This window comes from Indicator indicator, chromosome 22 (genome assembly GCF_027791375.1).
Source record: "Indicator indicator isolate 239-I01 chromosome 22, UM_Iind_1.1, whole genome shotgun sequence".
Classification (NCBI taxonomy): Eukaryota; Metazoa; Chordata; class Aves; order Piciformes; family Indicatoridae; genus Indicator; species Indicator indicator.
This window is the reverse complement of record NC_072031.1, coordinates 12,281,827-12,301,034: the sequence shown is the minus strand read 5'-3', so window position 1 is coordinate 12,301,034 and position 19,208 is coordinate 12,281,827. Positions and strand designations below refer to the sequence as shown.

At 43.8% G+C, this 19,208-nt stretch overlaps 1 protein-coding gene across 1 annotated transcript in view; it reads left to right on the top strand.

Annotated features, from left to right (window-relative positions):
• The window catches only part of MAD1L1 (mitotic arrest deficient 1 like 1), a 384,158-nt gene that overhangs the window by 194,321 nt on the left and 170,629 nt on the right, over window positions 1–19,208 (top strand). Inside the window, exon 13 of the mRNA XM_054391055.1 lies at window positions 16,049–16,137. Coding sequence (XP_054247030.1) covers window positions 16,049–16,137 — 89 coding nt within the window. The remainder of the gene's footprint in view (window positions 1–16,048; window positions 16,138–19,208) is intronic.

Genomic DNA, 19,208 nt, shown 5'->3' with positions numbered 1-19,208 from the left:
GCTGTGTAATTACAACAATGAAACTTTAATTTTTCTCTCCCTCTAACCCTTCACTTATTTATTTATCTCTGTTCACAGTTTGAATGTGTTCCTATTGTAAGGGAACAGTTCTTGTCCAGCCTTCCAGGAAGTCACCAAGTCTGACAGGACTCAGCTGTCCCACAGATCCATGCTTGTTGTGTTTCTTTTATTTCCTAAAAGAACACTTTGTGTTGTGAAATATGTTTTTTAGTGCCAAAGCACACTTCTTTCCTGCCATTTTTGTGTATGTATGTGCACTTTTCTGAACAATTGTATCAGCACTGGAAGTTTTGTTTATTGAGGCTAATGCTTCAATATCTTTATCTCCAAGATGTGCCAGGAGATTGCTCATAGAGTTCACACATATGGCTCCCTGTTTTGTGGTCCCAGGAACTTATTTCTTGTGGTATGTTAGTTTAATGCTCTCCTGGCATACAGCTGAGAGCTAGCTTCACTCACACCAAAATATTATTTGTGGAAAATACTTTCTTGCTTTTTATATTATTTTTCCATCTTCTCCCTGAGGGAGGGAAGCAGGCAATGTGTTAAGTTTTTCTGATTTTCATTTGCCTTTTTCATGTCCCTCTGTAGACAGGAAGAAATTATTTGGCTCAATCTTGCCATCTGAGCAACTGCTGTGATCCCTGATCTTACACTTTCTTTCAGTCTGGTTCTGTAGCAGGGGGCATTCACGTCAAGGTTTTTTTTTTCCCCATCATTAATCCCTGGGGGAAGTCAGCTTGGTATTAAAAAAAGCATCACCTGTACTTTGATAGCCCTGAGATGCTCTGGGTATCTTTTGGCTTTTGTCTTCAAAAGCTAGCTTGGCCCATGTGGGCTCTGAAATCTATAGACTGCTCATTGGAACAAATTATATTTCACCCTCCAGCAGATAAAAAAGGATGGATGTTAGAATCAGAAGAATTGCTTAGCAAGGTGGGAGGTAAAGAAGTCCAAGGATGAAGCCATCACAAAATGAATGGCATAAATTGAGTGTCCTTACAGAAGAAATAAAGACACCTTAAAATGAAAATAACAAATGCCCCTTGCTTTGAGAAAAAGTGTTGGTTAACCCTCTGCAAGGAACAGGAGACCTTTATTTCAAGGCAGCAAATTAGGAATAGTTAAGGAGCCAAATCCTGGGTTCAGTCTGGTGAAACTGTAATGTTTAGGATTAACTTAAATGTCAGTGACTACCTGCACTGATGGTTACCAAAAGAAGTTATGAAGAGAAAAGGGAGAATACAGGAAAGAAAGGAACTTGAGGGATGCTGTGCATGGTGTAGTTGGGAACTAGCTGGTGACTGCAAGGCAACATGGAAAAACTGCAAAGAGTTTGGGGAAATTGCAACATGCATCAAGACATAAACAAGAGGAGACCCACACAGTTCCCAAAACATTTCATTATTACTGAAAGGCTTTCTAGTGGCTGCATCAGACCCCCAGGCTTTTTGAGTACTTAAGAAATGCCTGGCAAGGATAAAAATTCTGTTACCTTTTACTGTACAAGTGATAAGTGATAATATGAAAGAAGTGAACTTTAGCAGAGAAAGACCTTCTGTGGATAACTTGCCAATGTAGCTCATTTAATTTTGTTTTTTTTTTTAAAAGCTATTAAGCAAAGCAAGAAATGCAGCAGACCAAGCATAAGAACAAAAGTGCTCATTAATGGAAGTGTAAATTCTCTGTGTTATCTGCAATGGGATAACAATTAAATGTGGGATTAGAGTAGTGAGCCATGGTAGCTACAAATAGAAATGAAGCTTTGCTGCAGCAACCAACAGGTTGGGAGGGGAAAGGAAAGGACCAACCAGTGCAGAAAGTCTCCATCTATCAAAAGTGTATTTCATCATTTCAGAATTGATTTAGCAAGGTGACAGCAAATCTCCTTACCATTTGTGTCAGGTTCTATCCAGGCACCTTCTGTGAGAGTAGCAAACCCAAGACAATGAGCTGCATGTCACTCAGCTAAGCAGCAGCACGAGCACAGCCATAGTTTAAGTAAGGCAATTTTAGGGAAATCTCCAGTTCTCAAGTTCTCAAACCAGGTTGAAAAACACGAATCTGCTTGTAAAGGAACAGAAAAAAAAAAAAAGAAAAAAAGCAATGAGATGATACAGTAACAGAAGACTAAAAGAAGACTTTTAGGTCATAATGCCCAGTTCTTTGCTAACTGAGGCAACTGCAGCATACACCCCAGTTTATAAATTTATCAAGCTTGTCTTGAAGCTGCTTTGGTTGTTTGTGCCATTACTGTCATTGAAGGACTGCTCTGACAGCTGAAATCTTCCCAGTTCCAACTGAAAATGTATGTACAGTTAATGCTTTCTTTCCCCCCTTGTGCTAATGCTCTCCTTAAAGTACAGTGACTCTTCTTTCTCCCTCATATTTATGCTGTGACATATTTATAGAGAACAATTGTTCTCTCCCAGCATTTCATTTGTCTAGGTTAAACAAATCAAGCTCTTGCAGTCTTCATTTAAAACAAGCTCTTCAGTCTCCTTGTGAATCCTGCAGCTTTCTTTAAATATCTTCCCATTTCCCTGTGTCTCCTTTGAAGATGTGTAACCAGAGTAGTCACATCATTCCAGATGAAATTCCAGTAGTAGCTTTTACAGAATTGTCTTCTACATACTCTCTGTCCTGGATGTAGCTCAACTCTTCCATTTCAGACTCCCATTACCTCTTTCCACTGCCACATGGCACTGATGTCCATCCTGTGATCAGTTAGAATCATAGATTCAACAAGGTTGGAAAAGACCTCAGAGGTCATCAAGTCCAACCTCTCACCCAGCACCTCATGACTAACTAAACCATGGCTTCAAGTGCCACATCCAATCCTTTTCTGAACACCTCCAGGGACAGTGACTCCACCACCTCCCCGGGCAGCACATTCCAATGGCCAGTTCCTCTTTCTGTGAAGAACTTTCTCCTCACCTCGAGCCTAAACCTCCCCTGGCACAGCTTGAGACTGTGTCCTCTTGTTCTGGTTGCCTGGGAGAAGAGACCAACCCCCACCTGTCTACAACCTCCTTTCAGGTAGTTGTAGAGAGCCATAAGGTCTCCTCTGAGCCTCCTCTTCTCCAGGCTAAACACCCCCAGCTCCCTCAGCCTCTCCTCATAGGGCTTATACTCGAGACTTCTCACCAGCTTCCTTGCCCTTCTCTGGGCACATTCAAGTGTCTCAATGTCCTTCTTAAATTGAGGAGCCCAGAACTGGACACAGTTAATCCACCCACCTCTTTGTCTTCCTCTCTAGTTCCTGACTGACAGAGGTTCTAGCTGTGGTGGGACTTGTACTATTGCATTGCAGTTCTGCTGCTGTTCCTTCAGTTTCCAGCTTGCTGCTTCTGTCTGATCTATTTATGCTCCTCTGTGATAAAGCTTTCCTGCTTTGTGCTATCAGTAATTGTGTTTGGATGTTTTGTGGGTTTTTTTTTTACCCAAGATCTTCAGTGAATTTTGTTTGTTTTAAATGTGTTTTCATGATCAATGCCTGAGACATCTTTTTGTTTCTTCATTGGGTAGTTTTATTTCAGCAGAGCCTGTTGTTGCTTGCTTGTTCTGGGTATGCTTCACAGTTGTTTGTATTATTCTTCACTTAGTGTGGTCCTGTTAATGTGGAACTGTGATTTGCTGGAATGAGTGGGGTGGGTGTGCAGGGGTCATCTGCCCTGCTTCAGCTCTTCTTCCTGTGTTTTTATTGTAGAGCTTTGGCTCTCCGGGTAGAGTAGATCTTGGAAGAGAGAGTTGGGAGTGCTGAGAGTTACTTTCCTCCTTTTCCTAGCTGAGATCTCTTTCTTGGAGGTTGTTGCAACCAAGTACTGTAAAATTAGTCCTTGCTGTTCCCCATGGTGTAGAATACAGTGAGCTCTGAGGAACAGAGACAGGATTTCTCCTTTTTCTCTCTCTCTCTTAGCACAGGGAGTGATGAACAGCCTCAGCTGGTTGTCTTGCATCTGCTGGAAAATTCATGTTCCACACAACACTATGGCAACATCAGAAGTATCTGTTGCATGTGACTGTGGGCAAAGTAGAGAGTGTGGTGGAAGCTTTGGAGTCTTGGTAGAGGAGTGCTGACAAACTGCCTGTGGACTGGAGAGGTGATAAGTCCATTGCACTTCTGCATGTTAATATCTCAGTGCTCTTTTAATAAGGTTAGAAGAACTGACTTAGTGAGTCAGTTCATGTGGTTTATCTCTGCTTTTAAACACCTAGCCAGGCACCTGGGATCAAAGAGTACGTTCCCTTCAAATTAAAAAGAAATAAAGGTTCTGGTTAAAAGTCCCATTACACAAATGAACCTGCTGGTGGATCCATTAATGTGAAAGTTTTATGGAACTCAGCAGCACTGTTTGGTTTCAACAGGATTGTTTCATTTTCTCAGTGAAGGCAATTCCAGCTGATGCAGTTCTAGGACATTCAGGAGGAGGAAATGCTGCTGCCTAAAGTGGGGAGCTGCCTTACTGCTGCTGCTCCTTTGGGCTCCTTGTGGGACAGGTACTGCTGGATTGCAGGAAAACAGTCTGACCCAAACCTGAACATAAATTCAAGCTGAGATGGGATGTATGAACAATGATCATCATCTCAGGTCATCATTTGGAGAGGCCTCCATGCTGGAGGTGTACCCCTGAAACTGGAGTGCTGCTGACCAACACAACAGGTGGCTTCTTGGTGACAAGGATGAGAGCAACTGCTCCACTGCTCAGCTTGGAAACAGGCTGAGGGCTGGTAGTGTGCTCTCATCTTTGCATTGTAGCATTTTAGCTGGAGCAAAGACTGGGGAGGCAGAAAGGGGCAGTGCTTTTTTCCCTTCAGTTGTTGAGCAGAGGAGAAAGTTGTTTTCCTGTGTGGAGGACACTGCTGTGCTGCAGATAGAGTGGCCCTGTTGTCATTGTTGCTCTTGTCACTCTAAAATCTGAGTTTTACTGAGTTACCTAGTAAAATAAAACAGGTGGGACAGAGATATTATCAGAAGTCTTACTATAGCAGCCACAACCTTGAGGTACAAAAGGCATAATTCACATGCATACAGGTATTGTGATTTTCCAGGCTACATCCACCCTTACAGAGCCTGTAAGAAGTTTGTGGGCTACCTCGGATCCCTGTGGTTTGGTTTAGATGAACTAATATTTCCTGGAGGGTACAGGGACTCTCTACTATGTTCAACACTTTGAGAAGTAGAGGAAAATTGGGTGAGAGGTCCTGGATACAGTTCAGTAATTTCTGCTCCTTCTTCCTGCCTTACCTAAAAGGCAGCTTGGAGATGCTGTAGAGGGAATGTGTGCTTCCAGTGCATGGCCATGGGGGAAAGGTCTGTTGAAGTCATGTTAGGATGGGACAAAGTAATAATTCATCTCCTACTTGTAAGAAAGAGGGACACCAATTTCCTCCTGCTTACACAGTCCTGGGAAGTTGTTCCTGCTTCAGAAGAGGAACATCCCGAGAGATCTGATCTGAGAAATGTGATTCTGTAGGCACAGTATATCCTGAGCATGAGAGAAGATCAGAAGGTCTCTAGCTGTGGGATCTAGGGGGGCACGGAGGGAAGGTTCAATGGATGTGCCTGCAGATCAAAGGTTTTCATGCCCAGGCCAGGCTTTGTGTCTACAAAAAGGGAGGTAAAGGCTTAAAAAACATGAAGTTTCAAGACTGTCTTAGTCCTTGCACTGACAGCCTTATCACTTTGCTGTGTTGTTTGTTTTGCTTTTGATCTTTTTGTGTCTCAGTGCCCTTAGAAGAGCTTGTTCCCAGGGTTTTTTGCCTTTGGCTGATGGATGCTGGGGGTGAGCAGTAGTGGTGCAGGCTGGGGTCTGTATCAGCCATTCTGTAAGGGCAATGGAGTCCTCCAGCAGGAGCTGTAAAACCTAAATTTATCCACAGAGACAAGAAAGATCATAGAGCAGAATTTTTCCTATGACCTCTTGGTAAATAATGAATGGCAGTGCCCTGCCTCTTTGGAATCACTTAATTGAGGCTGACAACTCTTTGTTGTACTACAGGATCTAGCTTGTCAGGAGAATTTTAACTTATTTATGAATATTTCATTAACCTCTAAAGACTGGCTGTATAAAACCAAGCTCCTGCCAGGCCCTGTCCTGTTGATGCTCAGTGCTAATGTCATCCACCACACATCTATTACACCTTTCTTCCCCTCCGAGCTGGACCTCAGAGTTTATGTTGGTGGCAGCAAGAACATGTTCACCAAAGGTTGAAATGCCAGGTTTCTGCTTTGGCACCAGGACTGAACATATGGTATTTTAGAGGCAATTGCTTCTTTGCTTTTTGTTCTGGCAAGGGAAAGGGACTGCAGGCGTAATCCTGAGAGGCTAAAATGGGCAGAGCAGTCTTGGCAGGGCCCTGTAACCTTTCCTTTTTGGCAAGAGGAGTGAGATTTCCCATTTCTTATGCATTAAAAGACCACTGTTTGTTGTCTCAGGAGAGCCTCAGGAGTGGTCATTTAGCTGGAAAACCTTCAATCTGCTCTTCTTATCCTGTTCTTTGGGAAGGGCTTGGGGAACAAGACTCTTTCCAGCATCTGACAGTTTTTTGAAGGCTGCTGGGAGGCTCTGTTGAGAGATCTGCTGCTTTCCCATGGCTGGATTTCTTGCCCTATCCTCCTATTTCCCATCTCTGGGAGTTCAGAAAGCACCTTGAACATGAAGATCTGCTGACCCCTGCTCACCCTGCCTCTCTTTGTTGAGACATGCCAGGAAACAGTGCTCCCAGCTGTAGTGAACTGCAAAATTAGGCTGGAGATGTAGCAGGAGTGAGAGAGCTCTCCTTAAAAGCATGTTGAAGCACAGACTGTGGGTTGTTCCATGTGAGCTGGAGCAAGAGGATTAAGTTCAGTTTTCAAGTCTAGCACTCACTGAAGGCTCCTTTGCTCTCTTTCAATATTAAGCAGAGATTGATTCTACTGTATTCATGTTAGGAGATGAAGGAACAGAAATGGTTGTGAGATTCTTCTTCCTTTCCCTCTTTGATCTTCCTAGGTGGTAGGCAAAATGCATAGATTCTTCTCTGACTTATTATGTGATGATTTTTCAATGAGAGAACTGATGGGGAGGGGTGAGAGATGGGTTTAGCAGCTACTGTTTAATGAGAACTGTTGACTGAATGCTCCAGAAACTCCTTGAGAGTATATTTTATAGGAAACTGTATTCAGACTTCGTACAGAGGAGGTATGACATCTTTTCAGATTTATTGGTTGCTTTGCCTGTGAATTACAGCTGCTGGAAGACTTGCTTCTAGCAAAGGTTTCTATAGCTGCATGCAAGAAGTGACCTGTGTGATGCTGTTCTGGAGAGCAGACGACTCCTTTGTGCCAGTGCTGTGGCTGCACTGGATGAGGTTGTGGCATGTTCAGCCTGACACCTTGACAGGTTCCCTGAAGAGACTTTTACTGTGTGTTTTGCTGTTCTAACCAGGAGTAACAATTAGGAGGTGTCATCCATTTAAGGCTAATTACTCTGGAGTTTCCTCCTCTCAGTGGACACCAGCTGCTCTGCTCTCCCCAGTGGGAGGAGCCTTCGGTAGTAATTAAAGGCAACAGTCATCTGCACACTGAAAGTAGTGGAGTGAGACTGATAACAGCAGAGAGGCTCTGAGCTGAATGAACATAGAAATCAGGTGATCTGTTAGGGCAGAGAGAGGGGTTTGGATGTGGAGCTGTCTGAGGCTTTTGCCATCGTGCGGTGGTGGTGAGGTCTCGTCAACGCCTGGGAGTGTGAACAGGACAGGGCTGCAGCAAGGTGGAGAGGAAGAAATTCCTTGTCTGCTCCTTCCTCTGGGAGTGGGAGTTGAAGTGGGCAATAAAGCTCAAGAAGACAAAACTCTCAAAACCATCCTAAGTTGGGCCTCACATGATGACTGCTGTTGCATGTTACTTGCTGTTGGCATGGAGTCTGTGGTGGTGGCCAGGCCAGTTGCCTTCAAACATGCTGTAGCATCAGCAGAGCATCTGTCCTCCAGACAGAAGGACAGGCTCCTTCCAGCACTGGTGTCTGGTTTTATATATGCCACTTGTGGGTAAAAAGGGACCTAAGTGTTGTGCTGATGATTCAGCCTGAGCATTCAGGCTGTTCAGAGCTGCAGGGCTTTGCACAGCCTTCTGCACCTCCAAGTGACATACCAGGTCTTGGTCCTTAGTGCCTTGCTGCAGGGTAATGGTATCAATCCTGTCCCATTATGCCCTGTTCAAGTAACAGCCCTGTTTGCTGTAGATTAAAAATCAAGAGGGAAAAGAAATATTTTCCTGTTTTGTTTTGTTTTGTTTTCTCTCTTTAAGCATTCCAGACAGGAGTATTTGAAATGGATCATTTGAATACAGGTTAAGCACTTCCAGTTAGACACCACTGCTCATCAACAGTAATGGGCTGTTGCATGGAGCATCCACAGGTTGGGGAAGGGGGGTCCTGCAGTTCTGCTGGGACAGTGTGGAAATGTGCCAAGGGAGGTGGGTGAGTGGAGAGGGTTGGCATCTGGCAGCATTGGGGTGTGAGACTTAAGCAGGGGCAGGAAGCTGAGTCCTGGGGCAAAGCTGTGCTTTAGGTGTTTGGGGAAGAGTTTGCTGGATGGGCTGTGCAGGAGGAGGCTGGAGATTTGGAGAGTGTGGTGTGGTGATGGTTCCTTCTTCACATGCTTGGAGCTGGGCACACAGCTCAGGCTCCTAGGTGATGCTGCTCATACCAGAGCATGGTAATTTCAGGATCCTTTTAGCTTTATTTGGAGAACAGAAACTGTCTCCTGTAATACCCTAAACCATTGTGCTGAGATGTGGAAGCCTTTGGATAACCAGTTTAAACAGGGTGCCTGTGCATTTGTTCTCCTCAGCTGCTAGCAGCAGAGCTTGTTCCTTGGCAGCAGGACTGAATTTGGCTCGCTGAGCTTGTCTGGAGTTTCACCAAGTTGCACTTGTGCAGCACAGTGTAGAGGGGAGGTGTTTGAAGAAGAGCTGGGGGCTGCCTGCAGATTGGGAATCAAAGGGGAGAGAGGTGAAAGCTCATTAGGGCTCTCTTGGGGTAGATGAATTAGTTAATGACTGTGCTGTGCTTTGAAAATGCAAATGCTGTGTCAGAGCTAAGTCTGATTATAATAATCAATCTTCCTTTTGAGAGGGTGCTGGAGATGGGGAGGGGGGAGAGGGATGAGACTGGGGCTGAATTTTTAGATTGCAGATCTGAGTTTCTCCACTGTCATCAAGGAAACCTGACATCACCCAGAAGGTCAGCAGAGCCAGGGAGAGGCAAAAGGTGAATTTGTGAGGAATCATCCTTGCAAGCACCAGTGACTCCTTGACAGCCTAAATTTCATTTCGTAATTTTGTTCCTTATGATTGTCCTGCCTGGAAAGGGAGAGAGGGTTGGTGTCTGCTCCTGTGTGTGAGCTACCCCTGCTCACAGACTAATGGGAAAGGTAGAAACTGCCTCATAAGCAAGCTCCTCCAGGGATGGGAGAGAGAGGAGGGTGGCTGCTGCAGGCGTCCAGCAGTGACAGCTTCTTCTCCCCTGGCACTTTATTCGTTTGTAGCAAGCATCCCTGGTAATTACGCCTCTTAATTTAGGAGAGCGAGTGGGAGAAAGGAATATAAATTTGTGTATTAACTTTGGAGATTGGAAATGGGGCAGGCGAACCTTCTCTCTGGGAGATTATATTTGGAAATGAAATGGAATGACATTCGGTATAAACTTGAAAAATTGCTCTCTTTTTACTGCAACAGGAGGCAAAAGAAAAAAGCCACAATCCCGACTGTATTGAAGAGAAGCAGAAGTCAGCACATGTCTCTTTCCCAGTTTGTGTGGAGCTACAATAAAATAGATGCACACGTACATTTTTGGGGAACTGTTTGCTGGAAGGTTGCTTCTAGCCCTGTCTTCTCAGTGATAAAAAGCAGGCTGTGGTGGGTTGGAAATTCCCCCCAACGTTAGCTTTACCAGACTTCAAAGGCATAGCCCTAAAATCAGCACACAGAGCAAGCGTGTCCCAGCTTGGGTGACTCAAAAGGCTGGCAGCTCTGATCCAAGCTAGGCTTTCTCCTTTAAGAGAAAAAAAAAAAAAAACCAGAATGTTTGTTTTGTTACTCCTAAGTGGGAAATCAGTAGTTCTAAACCACTTGTTATTGAGTATCTGATTTTCTTTGCTTTTATTGCTTTTGTTTCACAATGGCATCAAGGATTAATTTTCCCAAGAAAATCTACCAGCTAATCCTGGGCTGCTTAACCTGTTTCTTAAATGGCAAGTAACACTTTGGGTTGCAAGTGTTGTCCTATTCCTTTGAAGAGTGAAGTTCACTAAGAAACCTGGTGAGGCTTAGTTCTCCCCATGGGTGCTTCTCTGCTGATGTTTTAGGGGAGCAGCCCTTCAGAATGTCAGCATGGAAGAGGTGATAAGGCTTTTGCTGAGCAGAATGATCTATGGGAGTGCTCAGCATGGTGTCTTACCACCTTGTGGTGTTGCTGGACACTCAAATTAAACTCACTGGTGTTCTTATACGTTTGGTTTCTGTCCTGTCACTGGATTTATAAGCTTGTAGATAACAGGTCACCAGTCTTACGCTGCTGCTCTGTGGGAAGAGAGGCAAATAAGATTCTTAGTCACTGCTACACCCTTTAGAGGGAAGCACGAATGGCATCACTAACCTAACTGGTGAATCCAGCTGCTGGGGAAGAGGAATTTGCCTGTTTTCAAACCTCAGAGTATGGGTCATACTCAGGGTCCCATTTCTCTGTTCTTGTCTATTTTGGCATACACTCTTCCCTTCCAAGTCTGCTTGCTTGTCATACATTTAAATATTTATGTATTTAAATAGCTTCTTGAATTGTGTTGGGGCTTGTAGTCAAACACAACCTCTCAATTCACCTTTCCATGCTGGCTCTGTGCAATTCAGTTCCTATTTATCTCTGCCTTTTAAAATCAGCTCTTTTGCTGAGGAAGGCCTTTCAAAGGATGTTGCATCAGCCCATTGTTAACTAAACCTTTAGACATTTATAATGGATTCAGCATTTCCTGCTTTTTTTACAGCTCCAAGAATGCTGAATGACGTGCAGACACACTTCATCAGGACAAGATTGCTGTATCAGCCCCTCACTAAAATGCACTCATTATTCAAATAATAACTGTGTGTCTCCAGCACGTGTTCTGTGAAATACGTGTACATCATGGGGGCGAATAAAACAGCCCCGGGTTTTGTTCTTCGTTGTTTTTTTTGGGGTTGGTTTTGTTGTTTTCTTTCTTCCTCAACATGCAAATTCTAACCTTAGCAGCAAGTTGAAATACTTGAGATTTGGAGTCCTTTGCTCCCCCAAATGAGGCCACCCCAAGAGAGCTTTTGGTCATTGTTTTGGGCAGTGTGTTTGAAGTTTTCAGAAGCTCCTGAATGTGGTTTTCAGCAGGGAGTGGTTTGGTTTAGAAGTTTGAGTCCCCTGCTGGGTCTCATTTTGAAGATGGGTGTGGACAGTAGGATGCTTTGGAAAGGCTCATCCTCAGGACTGCTGAAGCCTGCTGGAATCAAGTGGGAGGAACAGTAGGTCTGTGGCATTGCAGAGACTCAGGAGTACTTGGAGGAGGACAAGTATGGGTCACAAATGACAAATACCAAGGAAATCAGCTCTCTCAAGTCAAATTTTGTTTCTTCTATCTGTAAGGAGATTAATTTATAATGTTATGTTTCTCCTGTCATCTCATATATCTTTAAATAATTCCCACAGAAGGGAGAACCAGCAAGGAACATGTTTCTTACACCGCTGTGGGTGTTTGCTATGTCATTAACACTTGGAGGAGAACCACCATCTTGAGATCCTGTCCAGGCAGGTTTAAAAGTAAGGCTGAAAGAAGAATGATATGGCATTTAATTAAACACTAGATAAAAATCCATCCATGTTCTTCCTTCCTCTCTTTCTCACTTCAAATGTTGTGATGACAGGACTTATTCTGGAAAAAAGTTATTTTCATTTTACATTTTGGGGGACTTGCCTATTTGTGGAAGTGGACATTCTAAAATTATTCTATATATTGGACGTGTCCTGGCCACTTCCTATTGAAAGCAGTAAAGCTGGACTGAAATTCAGACTTATAAAGTGAAAGAGAGTAGGAAAGTTTCAGGATAAATGAGATCATTTTAGGTTGAGAGCAAGAAAATATTCTGAGAACATCGCATAGTCAAAATGTTAAGTATCTGTTTATGTGTTTTATTCACAAGGCATAGGCTCTGACACTGCTCATTATCTTGGCTTTTCTAGTGTCATAAAAACTTGGGATAACTTTAAAAAGAATAATTAAAATAATGGCTTGGTTTCTTTTCAAGTTGCTAATGTGTTCTGTGCAGTGGGGATATCTCTGGGGGTCTGATTCTGGGCGATATTAACCCTGAAGCCCCTGCAGAAGTCGTAGGTGAAGTTTTCAGGATAGGAGATACAATGCTGAATTTTGGGACAAATCTCTCTCTGCTCTCCATGCTAGTTAAAAGAACCAGATCAACATAAAAGAGAGCTAAAGGATCTAAGCTTGACCTAGGTCGTTTGGTACTGAATGGGGGAATACAGCAATGAGCTGTAATTTGAGCAGCCCTTTTCCCCTCTCTGCTGGGTAATGGCTTCTACTAGTTTAATGTATTCAAAGTAATAAAAGTTTAACTTGGCTAGTTATATAAAATTATTGATGAAAATTGGAAGAACTTAGGAGTTAGTCCAAAACCCAAAATAATACCTGCTGGAAGTAGCATCTGGTGAAGAAGAGAGACAAGGCTTGGAAAGTAATTGAGGAAAAGGGAGGTGATTGGAATCAGGCAGAGAAAACAGTAAGAGGAGAGTGGTTTTTCTTTTTCTTATTTCTTCTTGAGGTTGTTCTTTACCACTTGTCCCAAGAGGGCAAGTGGACAGGAAGGTTCTGCTACCACAGTGAGTCATTTCATGCTTACCACCTGCTCAGAGGCTGTGTCAAAGGAACAGTCTTGGTAACCTCCTCACCTCTTAGGCTTGCACATAGTACTGAAAACGATGTAGAACATGGGTTTGTATTTCTCCTGTTGCTGCCTTCCTGTTGTCTGTTTTCCTCATTCAGTTCTGCTTTTCTTTCTCTTTTCTCCACTTTGCCTTGAGTGCAACAAGTACAGAACTGGAGTGAAAGTCCAGCTGGAGGAGCAGGCAGTGGCAATGACCAGTGCAGCGTTATACTGGTACCAGTGTGCTGGGTCTGACCAGAAGCTGGGGAGATCATATTCTCCTGGAATTGTCCAGCAGATAAAACTGCAAATAGAGGAAGGTTTTGTAAACAGATTCGTTATGTTTTGGTTTTTTTTTTTCCTATTCTCTTCATTCATGTTTTGTGAAGACCAATTGGCTTGCACCATGCTGTCTTCAGAAAAGGAGGGTCAGATCTCAGCAATGAGCCACTTCATCTTATTTCAGCTAACTTTTGTCTTGCCCTGGAAAAGGCATAAATAACATTTTTAATATAATCTGTGAGATTGGTAGGCAGGGACGTTTTCCTTACTGGAACCCTAACAGTTAAAGGAAACAAGCATTTAATTTTGAATGAAATATTTAATACCTTAATTGTTTTACTTTCCTTTTTTTCCATAGACTCTTAGCAAGGCTTTAATGACAGTAATTTGCTGTGGGACAAAGTCATGCCTTGGCCTGAAATGGAAACTTCCTAGAAGTTTTAATGCTAGTTCTGGGAAGCAGGTCTGCATCAACATTCAACTACTCAAGCCAGCTTCATCTTTAGAGATATAACTGTGCCCTTCTCTCTCTTCTCCCCTCAGGCTCATCAGATTTTTCAGGCTAGGTAGTTTTGGCTCTTGAAAATTGGGAGAACACAGAAATTGCATAAAATGCCCTTACAGTCCCTGTGCCCTTCCCTGCTCGTTCTCCTTCAACAGCTTACTCTTAGAAACCCAGCAGAGTCTCATCACGCTGCTCCTGAGCCTACCTGGCACTAATTTGTCATCGCTGGGTATCAGGCGAGACCTGCGCCGATGCTTTCCAGAGCAGCCTTCGCTCGAGAGCATTCACTCTCCCAGTTCCTTTTCCCATTAGACACTCCATTTGTTTCTTTGCTCTCTGTGCAGCCCACATGAGAGACCCCCAGCTCACAGCAGCAGATTCCTGGCCCACCCCATCCGTCTCCCCCTTCTCCCCCGAGAAGGTGGCCATGATTTATCTGCTCGTGTCAGTGAGCAGGTGGCAGTTGGACTCAAGGCTGAGCCCGCGTAGCCTGTGATAAAAAACATATTTACCAGCCCTCCTGTCTTCAGATGCTGTCCACATGCAGTCCAGAAAGCAGCACAGAACTCTGAATAGTAAACACATCCAGGCTTCAGCAGACACGGGAAACAGGAGATATAATGAGTGTTTTCCTGCTGCTAGGTTGGAATTGAAGCCTGCTCCTCATCCCAGCACCTTTTATTCACATTCCTGGAATTATCTGGTGCGCTTGCTTTATCCCCAGCCATCTGTGATGGGCTGAGCTGGGAGAGATAAGCTCAGTAATCAGAAAATTGAGGGAAGCGTTGCTAGCTGTGATAATCTTATCAGGCAGCTAATATACATTAACATTTGTACAGCCTGATGATGCAGGTTGGCCTTTGCTTATTTTTTTTTTCTTCCTTGAAGCCTTTTGACTGGCAGGGGGGAAATGCAGGGCTCTCGGGGGTGGCGGAGGGGAATTTGGCTAAAACCTCTTTTCTGCCCTCTCTCTTCTGCTCCATCCCTGTGGTATCAAAAAGGGGAGGGAGAATACTCCAGCCATCCCTTTTCTGCCCTTTCCTGCTAACAGTGCTGCCATGCTCTGTCTGTCTCTTCTGGTAAGCATGGGAGGGCAAAGAGGCAGTATGTCAAAATTTCAGTTCTGGCTGAGCAGTATGACTGCACATGTCAGCATGTTCCTCTTCCTTGTAAAACTGGGGAGTTTCTACCAGCCTCCTGTCTTTGAATGAAGTTTGCTGTTCCAAGAGGGTTTTATTCTACAAGTCTACTTGGTGCTGTTGAAGGCAATGGTCTATTAATGGATTAGTTCCCTGTTGCCGAGCACTGAGCTCTCTGTGGTCATAAGTTTTGCATCTATAATTAGAGCTGGATTGCTTATTGTTTTTCCCCTGAGTGGAAAATACTGTTCCTGTCAATAGATATATTAGGGTAATTAGTCACCAGGTGCTTAAAAGACAGATGACAAAAGGAAATCTAAAATCTGAAGGATGAGTGTAAAGGAGGTCAGAGCTGGGAGATGATGCTGGAACAGAAGTTTGAGTATCCTCCTGATAGTATGTTTCTGCTGTCATGTCATAATAAATCATTTTCTGAGGGGTTGAGAAAGTAGTAACATAAGTAGTTTATCATTCTATGCATCATCATGATAGCTGGATTAGGAATACAGATTCCCATGAATCAGGAAGCCTGGGAATGGTGGAGTCTAAGTAAGAAGTTTTCATGCCTGTAGAGTTTTGAAGTGCTTTCTTGTGAGCTCATTCCCAAACAAGGCCAGAGGCAGAAAGCATTCTGAATTGTTTCTTTGTTCCATCAGAGCTACCCGAGTAGCTTGAGCTAGAAGTGTGTATTGGAAAGGGCTGGAAATATTCCCCAGTCTTTTGGATTCAGTGTATGTGTCTCAGAATTGTCCTGGACAAGACAGGATAATCCTGTGCTTCATTTCTTTTGGGCAGGAATTGAAGCTAAATGAGGTTGAATTGTCAATACTAAATCACTGGTACCAGCGAGCTCCTACTACCACACAGATAATTCTCTGCATCCATGGGGGTCAGGTTGGGGAAACATCTGGAAGACAAGCCAAAGTTATGCTTAGAAAAACAATCAACTTTTTGCCCCATCTACCCTGGAGAAAGTGCTAGGCAAGGCAAAAGGGAAGTAGAGTTAACCAAGGTTTTGAAATTCAAAGAGTTGTTCTTTGTGCCCATATTCTGAGGAAGGTCTGATCTATGCTGAACATCGTGATTTTCTCCTCCTCTTTTCACTGTTTGTGTGTCCCCCTTACTAGTACTGGAGCAACTAACACCTTTTCCTTTCTGCAGCTGGAGGTGGAGATGAAGGTCCTGAAGTCTCAAGAGTGCACAGCTGAGCAAAGTACCATCATCACCAAGGAGGAGGTTGACACACTCAGGTGGGCAAGGCAAGGGGAAGGCTGAGAAAATGCAGCTGCTTTCAGTGTAACTAAAGAGAAGGGAAATGGTTTCATTACCTGATCATTGCCATCTCCTGGTAGAGTACCCAGGTATAGAACCTCACCATGCTACAACAGATGAAAAACTACCTGCAGGTAGACTGCCTGTGCACACAGGCTGCCTGTGATTCAGGGAGCAGCATGGTGGCATTGATCAGAACACGTTTTCCTTTGGTTGCTGAAGTAGGATGTTCTGTTTCTGAACATGGTTTTTACTTTTCCACCAGCTTTTAAGGACATGAGAAATCCATGAAGTGTTGACAGAAAGCCTCAGCCCCTGATCTCTCCTGCACTTAGATGCTTTATAAGCTCCCCCCTCTTTTGGGAGGCTGCAGGCTCTTTTCTGTTTATGTTTAGGATCTCTTTCTCTCAGTTAATTCAGGAAGCTGGCTCCTGTGTCTGTCCCTCACTGCTGACATTCTTTCCTGTGGAAACAGCATTGCCATTTGTTTCTTATTTTGACCAAATCTTGCCTGTAAGTACAGGATCTGTTGGCACATGTGTGAAGAGGTTTAGAATCTAGCTTTTGTGATACTGATGTGCATGCAGCACTGGAGATAAAAGAGGGATGTTTCCCCTCATGCATTGCAGATGGCAGAGGGATACCTGTTGTGATTCAGTGAAAGAGAAGTTACAAAACAGCATTTTAGCAGAGAATACACAAGCATTTACAAAAGCTACAGTGAATCTAGACAACCTTTCCATGTATTTATTGAAGCATTTGCAGCTTCCATCCCAAAGCAGGTGCCACAATAAATACTGAGCACAGAAAAATTCATCTGTTTCTGAATGTTTATAACTAAGTTTCTTTTATTTAAGCTGAGCAAAACCGATCATCCAGGATGAATTTTTTGTTCTCAGCAATGTAAGACTTTGATTGGAGTTTCACTTCTTAATTCTTTTATATTTTCAACTCCATAACTTTAAGGCATTACTGCCTCATATGAACAAAAGCAGGATTTTGCAGCAGGCAGATTCTTGCAGAAAGCAGAAATTACTGGCCTGTGCTTTATGACTTTGCTCTTGTGCTCTGCCTCTGGAGCTTGTTTTACAGCTTTGAAAGCCCAGTTCCACAGCAGGGAGGAGGTGTTTGGAAATAACACACCTTCATCCAAGCTATTCCAATACATTTTAGGGCCGTACACATAATCTCAGAGACTCACCCCTATAGTTCCCTCAAGATGGTCTAATAGTTCTGGAGACTCAAGCCATACATCTCCCTTTTTTTATTATATTCCATGTTTGAATTCTGGTAAAGGATAGTATGCTATAATTTCCCTTTTCTTCAGGAGGAATAAACCTATCTCCATCTACTTTTGCATATTGTGGATGTTTGTTTGTCCCGAGCTCATTCAGGTTTTTCCTTTGCCAAGGCACACCAGCCCCTTTGATGTCTACACTGCTGCAGAAGCATTCAGCACCTCCTCAGCAGCATTAAACCCGTCACTCCTGATTAATACCCTGCCTCTGTATCAGAAAAGCCAGCATCCTCTTTGCTGTCTTCTGGGAGCTGAAAATTTTTAGAGTTATTTCTACAGTACCTCCCTGGCCTCTCCCTCCCTGGGTTGGTATGGGCTGCAGCACCCTTTCATGTAGGAGATGTTCAGCCTCTTTATTCTCATCTCTAAGGCTCATTATTTGGTCTTTATCTTCACTGAACAGCATTTGCTGTCTATTAACTGAGCAGCTTCAGGGACAGTGTGTGTAGGGGAAACATCTGGATTGCCACACAGTCCAGGACCATTTCATGTTGCAGAAGGCTCTTGGCAGTGGGGATGGAGATGTCTGGCGTTGCCCTGAATTAAGACCTCTTTCCTGGGCAAGGGCAAGTGGATCTCCCAAGTACTGGCTTCTTACAGAGTTGTGTTTGGTTCTGCTCAAAGGTAGCCCTAAACTCCCCTAGATAGTGTTTTTTCTCTCTTTGTTTTCAAAGAATTTTTTCTCTAGCCTTATCTCTCCTTTTTTGTGGAATTGTGTCAAGCCTTTCACACAGAGTGTGAGAGAGACACAAGGCCTGTTCCCAGTAAGGCTGCTGATGGTGCAGAGCTACTCTCCAGTGATGGGCCATTCACTGAAAGCTTTTGCAGCAGAGGCTAAGCTTCTGCAGTTGCTTCATGGTGATGCTTTGTCTTTTCTCTTTCCCATTTCAGCACTGCATGCTCCTGAGGCTATGGATACACAAAGGCTGCAGTCCCAGGGTCTGATTCCAGGCTGGTTTTTTTCTGTCTCTTTTTACTGAACCGCTTTTTGTTCTTACAGCTGATTTAAATACTTGTCCCAGGCTCTGATTCTAGTCACTGAGCTACAAAGCTGTTCCAAAAAGCATGGATTTGTTTGGTTTTAATCATCCTTTTCACTGCTCAGCTCTAGCAATAAATGACTTGGTGCAAAGTGTTCTGCTGCAGCTTGCTTTGCTGGAGAACTGGTAAGACAGTCCCTGCTCCTTTTTCCTTACTGTAGACTATTCTGTGTCTTCTTCAGAAGTCTTCTCAGACTTCAGGCATCTTCTCAAACTCTCAAGTTCTTTCTTCATAGGAGTGGCTTCTTCTCAAAATAAAGCAAGATGAATCCCTATCTTTCCCCAGGCTTTTGGGGTTCATGAGTGATACGGTGTGGTCCATTTCAGAACGCTCCTTGTGGCTTGGCTGGACATGTCCTCTCCATACAGCAGAGGAGAATTGGGTAGCTATGATTAAAGAACGGAAGGGGTTGGAGGAGAAGAGAAATTAGTATGGGAGGAGATTAGGTCTGCTGTGCTTAACCTCCTGTGTCTTTATGGGCCTCAACAGGACCAGTTTTACTCAGCTGCTAAGGTGGAGTAAGCAATGAAAGCTTCACTGTTGTTCCTTCCTTCTAACACAGGATGTTAGGGGTTGGAAGGGACCTCTGGAGATCATCAAGTCCAAGCCCCCTGCCAGAGCAGGACTGTAGAATCTGGCACAGGTCGCACAGGAACACATCCAGATGGGTCTTGAAAGTCTCCAGAGAAGGAGACTCCACAACCTCTCTGT